The sequence below is a fragment of the Oreochromis niloticus genome, linkage group LG20 (assembly GCF_001858045.2).
Source record: "Oreochromis niloticus isolate F11D_XX linkage group LG20, O_niloticus_UMD_NMBU, whole genome shotgun sequence".
NCBI classification, from domain to species: domain Eukaryota; kingdom Metazoa; phylum Chordata; class Actinopteri; order Cichliformes; family Cichlidae; genus Oreochromis; species Oreochromis niloticus.
Genome location: NC_031984.2, coordinates 9,468,739 through 9,476,377, shown reverse-complemented (window position 1 = coordinate 9,476,377; position 7,639 = coordinate 9,468,739). Strand labels below are relative to the sequence as shown.

Here is a 7,639-nt window from a genome sequence, read left to right as displayed (position 1 = left end):
GCTATGTACTCATATCTTTAACAAACAGTGCGTATTGATATCGAACGTGAACGTGAACTTGATGACAAGTTTTACGTTAACTTCAGCTAATTAGAAACGAGTATTTTGTAATTAAATAATAAAAGGGTTTTTTTTGTTTTTTGTTTTGTTTTGTTCTTTTTTACTTCATTACATTTGTACACCACTAACAATGGATACGTTACAGATAAAATGAAAAATGTAACTTACCATGCAAGATGTCTGTTATGGGTGAAGGCCGTACAGCTTCTGGTATGTGAAGTAGTTGCTCACACAGTAGCCCATTAATATAACAGTGAAATTCAAACAGTTGCACTGCCTGTTTATTTCCTAACAAGCACATATATGGTTACAGTATAATGCAGCCACATTTTCTTAAATGAGGTAAATGCTTCCTCTGCATCTGCATTAAGCCAAGTTCTGTTTATTTAAATTATGCTTCTTGTGGAAAGGCTTAAGTACTTTATTACACATTTACACGTATTCTGAGGTGTATTGTAATATTCTGGCCAGTGTGGTACTGCAGCATACCAGTCGTCAACCAACCACATGACATAATTATATGTGTGGACTTTTAACAAGAACCACAATATTTGGTAAAGCACATGATTTCACATTCCACTGAGCACAATGGTGAGGGATTAAGCTGCACAATGAGGACGAGGCTGGCAGGAGAGGATAACAGACATGGAAAACATGTGGGTGTCTGGGTTAGAAAAGGAGAGTGAGTCAGGTCAGAGTAGTCAGACTTTTCCCCATCTTTAGTTTTGTGGTTAAACTTTCCTCTTTTTTTTGTAAACTGGGTCAGCTCCACCTCACACTCCATATCGTGACTTCTTACAGGCTGCAGCAATTTTCTCTGGACTTAAATCTTTATATAAAGCAGTCAAGCTGAAGTGAATTATGAAGTGTACTTCCCAGCAGATCTCTGATGACATGTTGTGGTAAAATAAGGAACTGCATTTTTTCCTAATTAGGAAGCCAAATATAAACTCAGGCTTTTCCAATGACAAAAATCCACCCAGATTTTACATTTTATTACCTTGTCTGTACAACATGGTACATAACAGACACATAACAAAAACAATAACAAGGAAAATAGTAAAGGGAATCATCCACTTGTGTGGGTTTCTATAACAACAGCTTTTTTTGCTCGTCTTACTACAGCAATGAGTGACTAATGGCAAAGCATTTCTCCTCTTGAAAGCCTTAAAAGTGACTTTACAAATACTGGTACAATCTCCAAGCTGTGTCTGGTTTTAGTGGCATTTCAGTGACAATGTTAGCCAACTGTGAATAATGAAAAGATGTCTATAATGTAAATGTCTATATTTAAATCAGAAATGAGCCACAACACTTTTTCAAAGCTCATTATACATAGTCATATCCCAAACTTTAAAACTTTCACTGGACCCAACATACAGACTATATGTACAACTGAGGCAACAAACAGATAGAACACAAAATCAATTTCTTTCTGCAGTGAACTTCAAATGCACCGATAAAGGCAGAGCTCCAAATGTCACATCATAACATCTTCAAGCATGTTTGTGTGAAAGGCAACACAATAAATAAAACAAATGGCACGGAAGGTCTGAACAATCTAAACTGAGAAGCACAATGTCTCTGGGAATATTCACAGGAAACTAAATACTAAAGCAAGCACGTCCCTGTAGACAGTAAGACAAGCTGACTAAAGAGAACTGAGATTAACAAAAACAGAAAATCACAATCTAATTACAGTGAGGAGTATAACATTTATAATTCAATATAGTATTTCTATTTACAAGCATTTATACAACAGAGCACATTAAACTGGGGTTTGGGCTTATTACTCTATCAGGACATGGAGCAGAACAATCAGATCAGATAATGCACTAAATATAAACCTTGTAAACATCACATCTCATCTTTTATCTTAGATATCAGTCAGTTTAAGTTTATATTTGCCAGGTTCGATAAGCATTTGTCCTTACTTTAAGGCATAGGTATCAAGCTTAGGAGTAAGCCTAAGAGTTTACTTTAAATAAGCCAGATTTATTCAAAAGGTTTCACTCCAAAGAGAGAAATCATACTCATCACAGCAAACCCCCAAAGCAAAACGTCCCTACTCGTCGCTGGATCAGTTCAGCTAGCTGCACAGTTATAAGATCTCCTCGACTCCGTGCGCAAAGATCATAACCAGGCCGGGCTCCAGGATCATATCCTCCCCCATATGCTGATTCTCACAGGCCATCACCACCACTGCCTGCTTGCCAGGGATACGCTTGGCAACGTAGTTCTCATAGTAGCGCCTGTTCATCTGCCGCGTCTCGAGAGTGGCCAGTCCCTGCGGCCAATTACGCTCGTGGGCGTTTTCGATCAGGTCGTTTACAATCGAGAGAGGACAGCCGCTGTCAATGAGGGAGCGCTTGATGACTGCTTGGAGGACAGCATCAGGAGTGGAGATCATGCCACCCCAGCGTGTCACTCTAGCAGGCTGCATGGAGTTTACCCACCTGAAGATTTAAAAAAAGAAAATTAGGAACTGAATTTATTTCAGATCACATATTGGGAGAGGAAAGGAAACCTTCACTTACTCAAGTATCTCATTGTACTCGATGCTCTCCTCAAGGTTTTGCAAGTTCGGGTTTGCACTGCGAATTGCTCTCATGTAGGCTTTTAGCAGCTGAATGTCTCGTTTCTGGAAATGAAAAGCAATAGAGTGAATGAAAACCTCTCAAAACTGCCTCAAGTACAAAATCTGCAACTGCCCATTTAAAAAGCCCAAATAGATGCATGTCCACACCAAAAAAAAAGTGCAATAAGAATGAGGAGACCATTGTTATTGCACGTCCATCAAGCACGTATAACAGGCATGCATCTGTGTCTTATACCACAAAGACATGGCACTCAAATTATTTCTGCCAAATATCATACAGACAGACAACTGTTAATATTTTATCAAGACTAGACCTAATATTTTGTCAAAAATATACTATTGTGTTGGCAAAATACTCTTACTTGTTCCCCCAGCTGGTGTTTATGTTCTGCTACAGTTTTTTCCAGCTCTGAAATTTTAGTTTGCTGCTGCTGGACAACGCTCCGCAAGTGTTTAATACAGTTATGATTGGGCAACTCATCTTTGGGCATTTCAAGCCTGCAAGAGTGAGAAAGACAGAATATTAAGCAAGAAAAGAAAATTTAATACTACAAAATACAAAGGAGGTCACATTCTTATAACAATTTATGGTAATATTATTATGGTTGTCTTAGTGTTTCTATAGATGTCACATAAGGCTTTGGATTTATTCTATGGAATCCACTTACCCACATCCCTCCTCACAGTTGACAGGCCTTTTGGGGTTGTGCTCACAGTCCTTGAGATGTGACTGCAGCTGGTCCAACCGCAGTGTGGCTGTGCAACCAAAGCTCGCATTATCACAGCTGATCTGAAGTTTGGACAACATGTTGCGCATAATGCGGGGCACAGGACGGAGGTGAGCCAGCGTCACTACTGTGCGGTCAACAGGACAAATCTGCTGCTGGGCAAACCACTGCGTTATACAGGCATTGCAGAAGGCATGTTCACAGTGTGGAGCCTGAGGTGGAAAAATCCATATGCATAGAAGACAAATTTAATGTCAGAAAAACAGATAGAATTAAAAGGTGGGGTGTATTTTGATCAGAGACTTGCCTGCACTGGTTCTTCTAACACTCCACTACATATTGGACACAACAGGTCTTCATCCACCTCCCCTTGAAACCTCGTAACGTCGTACCCCATGGTACATTACCCACAACCTCCTGAACAACACACAAAAAGGTTTTTAGCCATATTAACTTCTTAAAGACACAACTGTACACAGATGATACTAATCTGTACAAAGATTTTAAGTATTTTGCATTCTTATGCAACAGAGAGGCACTGACTGATCCTAAATTTATTTGGGTGCATGATAATGACCCCAAAGTGATTAAAAAAAAAAACAACAAACACTTTTAGTGACAAGAAAAACACCAGATGGTACTCAACTAGCCCTGAGGGGTGTACCACAAAGCGAGACTAATAGTTCAGCAGTGTATGTCAAGCTTAAAACTCAAGAGTTTTCAGTGTCAAGTTGGTCACCATGGTAACTCATGTTAAACTCTTAACCTGGTCCAGAGCAGGTCGTGTTCAGAGTTTTGGTTTACAATTGTCAGCAACTGCCACAATTATTAAAATATAATGAGGTTATATTTTTGTATGTTCTTTCTAGATCCCTATCACACGATCTGGCAATTTTATGCTGAAAAGCAGTCATGTGATGCATCAAATTCCCTTTTTATGCAAGTGTGAGAATCAATAAAAATCTTCATTATGTCCAAATAAAGTTTTAGGTTTGGTAAAGCCAGCTAATGCAAAAAAAACCTGGATATGTTGAACCTGCTTCATAATACAACTCTGCTCAACACCATCAGCTCAGTCTGAGTTTACATAAAGAATCAAAAGCAGTTGAGAAAACCCAGATTCAAAGAACAGTGACAAGTTTACCAAGACGTGTTGACAAATTACTTGCCAAGCAATGCCAAATAATCTGCCTAAATCCTTTACATAGTTCAAATACTTTAAGCCTACCTCACGCACAAAAGCCCTCAAATGTTTCCATTCAGGTCCTGATGTTTTGCTGATACGTCACATCTGGTAAAATGGCCTCCCTGCTAAAAGAGTTTAAAAAAAAAAGAAAAAGAAAAATTATAACATTCATAGAGATTGTTAGATTGATTGCACTTGCATGGAACAAAATCCAAGATCGACGCAATTTATCTGGAGATATATTAAAAAAGACGTGAGCTCAGTCGTTTTCAAATTTTCTTGCAATAATCTATATTCTTTACCTAACAGCATCCCACACCTTTTTTATCTTTATGAACATCGTTTTCTGCTTTAATCAAAAAAAATTTAAAGGAACAATGACTCAAGACATTGAGCACACAGCCCTGACTCGATGCCCTTGACCTAACGTTGTGTAAATTTAACCCTACTGTCACCTACAGCACCTAATGAGAACATCCTGTCATTCCAGCTGACTGGCTGATGACCCAATTTGACTGAAAGCGGCACATGTAGGCGATTTACAGACCCCCATTTCTCCAATTGCTCTCAACATGCCCTGCAAACATTAGCATTGCTAACGTTAGCTATGTGAAAGATATTTCGTTGACAACGCTGTACTTTGCCCCTGTTATTTGGGGTTTATAATTAAAGAAACTGGGGTCATCGCACAAAAAGCACAACAATGCTCAGATATAAGCACCCCTCTCTAGTCACGAATTACATGTAGCTATCGCTATTCCACTAACCATCCCTTTTAGCAAATACGGTACCGTTGGTTTTCCCTGGATATTAGCATCAAGCTAACCAGACAGAGCTCAGTCTAGGAGTATTACACAGAGAAATATCCGTTTACAATTACACACTCTAGAAGAAAATACCATAACTAACAGATATACTTACCTAAGCGTGTATTAAACTAGTTCTTTATGACGAATTCTGTGTTTTTTCAGACGTCCCAGTGTAGCTAGGAGCTTGATAGCCACGTCCTGTGCTACATCCTACACTTCAGCGTCATTGAGACGCAAGCGAGCGGCGACGTCATGACGTACTGCTACAACGTTCGTTTGATTGGTCCTTTAACTTTCTCTCTCTATATATATTCATCTTTCTATCTTCATTCATTTACAGACCATATTATAATACACATTTACACAAATCTGACTAGAACTACCAGTTAATTTTTTTCCGTGATGGTTTCATTTTTAAAGACAAATATGGCACAAATACATACAGTAATCTGCAAAAGACTTGATTTACCTCTCATTTCTTTATAATTTCCTTCCAGGAAGCAAAATCTTCCATTTTGATCTTCTTATATTTTTAAAGTTGTCTTCAACAATACGTCTTTAGGTTTTCTGGATGATTTTTCAAAGATTTTTTTGGGACATTGGCTGTTTTATTCATTCATTTTCAGTCCATTCCTATTATCCACCATATTCAGATGAAAACATTTTTCTCTCTTAAACTCTATTAGACAAGCTTTTTAGTACTTGAATGAATCATTCAAGCATTAAAAAGCAACAAAGTCATGGGATGAACTAGTGTTGTGTCTTTGGATAACGCATTAGCAAAGATTTTGCTAATTTATCTGATTTTAAATTGCATCTTTAGGTACTTTGTTATTAGAAGCCTGTTGGAAGACAAAAGAAGTGGAAGGCCTAAAAAAAAACTGTGTCTGAAAGTCAGCAAAGACTTGACACAGGACCTCAGAAATGCATCATTAGAAATGGTCTCAGTGGAAGAGTGGCTGTCAAGAAGCCATTCTTAAAAAATTAAAACAGAAAATGCTGAGGTATGCCATGACTGACAATGAGTCGCAACATGTGATTCAGTTCAGTTAAATTAAATTTTATTTACAGTTCATTAACAGTTGCCTTTAGGTGCTTTATATTGTAAGGTATACACTTGGTAATAATAAAGAAAACCCCAGCAGTCACCCCAACATCCCAATTCCCTGTGACCAAGTAGTTGGTGATAGTGGGAAGGAAAAGCTCCCTTTACCTGGAAAAAAAACCTCTTGCAGGACCAGTCCCAGTGAGGGGGATCCATCTGTAATGACCAGTTTGGTGTGAGGATGATGAATCCAGATTTTACATTTTTGTCTCAATGTTTGGAGGAGGTCAGGAGAGAACTAAACAATGAATGGCTTAATTTATAATCATGACAATGACCACAAAAAGCAAAGTAAGTTAAAGAATACCCGGATTAACAAACAAAAAACCATACACACAAAATGGATCACTATCCATCATGGACTGACCTTCCCAGAGCCTAGACATCAACAGTGTGGGGGTGACTTTGACAGGGAACAGAACACAAATTAGCCAACATCCAAAGAAGAACTTTGAATCTCCTTCAAGATGCCTATATAATTATTCCTGAAGACTACTTACAGACTAAAATGTGTCTAAGAGAGTTCAGGCATCGTTTAGGAATACCAAATATTGATTTTCAATCTTGTTGGAGTTGTGCAATCTGCCAAAATACCAGATTTCAAGATATGTTTGTGCATGTAGCTGAATTGCTGCAACCATTTGCCATTTTCCTAGCAAAGCATAAAGAAACAGAGGGTTGCTCATTACTTTTCCACAGCACAGCCACACAAATATGACACGATTCTTTCTCAGCCATGCAGTGAAAGAACATAATGTTATATTTAGGACAGAAGGTAAACAGGAAGGGGGGAAAAAATAGGTAGAAATATCCAGATAGAAAATGCACTTTATGCAGAGTGGGTGGATCCGGTTTAGCAGAAGGGGGCAGACACTGAAATGAATGACTCCGTCTATAACAGTGTGAGTGCATGCTCCTCCAACACTGACACGGTGTCATTGAACTGCACTGGTACTCTTATAAAACTATGTGGTTTTAAGCAAGATAAAATTGAGTTCAAATTAGTCTCGCTGTTAGAGGAAACTTAGAGCTAGATATGGCAATATTCACATTACTTTTGCATGCAAGTCACTCGTTTTATTACATTAGTTTCTTATGAAACTAGTGGTTCAATCTGGTATAAACTCCAGCAGATCAATATTTTAATGTCGC

At 38.3% G+C, this 7,639-nt stretch overlaps 1 protein-coding gene across 2 annotated transcripts; it reads right to left on the bottom strand.

The window, feature by feature from the left end:
* Nucleotides 1–1,040: 1,040 nt before the first annotated feature.
* On the bottom strand, nucleotides 1,041–5,651 carry rnf41 (ring finger protein 41). 2 transcript variants are annotated; one of them, XM_005448454.4, is made up of 7 exons: nucleotides 5,495–5,651; nucleotides 4,616–4,698; nucleotides 3,695–3,804; nucleotides 3,328–3,599; nucleotides 3,022–3,157; nucleotides 2,598–2,701; nucleotides 1,041–2,516 (listed from the first exon to the last, which is right to left on the bottom strand). In XM_005448454.4, the coding sequence occupies exons 3-7, from the start codon at nucleotides 3,782–3,784 to the stop codon at nucleotides 2,162–2,164; spliced, it is 957 nt and encodes a 318-aa protein (XP_005448511.1). In that variant the 5' UTR covers nucleotides 3,785–3,804; nucleotides 4,616–4,698; nucleotides 5,495–5,651; the 3' UTR covers nucleotides 1,041–2,161. The 2 variants fall into 2 exon arrangements, with proteins under 2 accessions (XP_005448511.1, XP_003438948.1); XM_003438900.5 differs by having other exon boundaries at nucleotides 4,616–4,695; nucleotides 5,495–5,645.
* Between the last annotated feature and the right edge of the window lie 1,988 nt (nucleotides 5,652–7,639).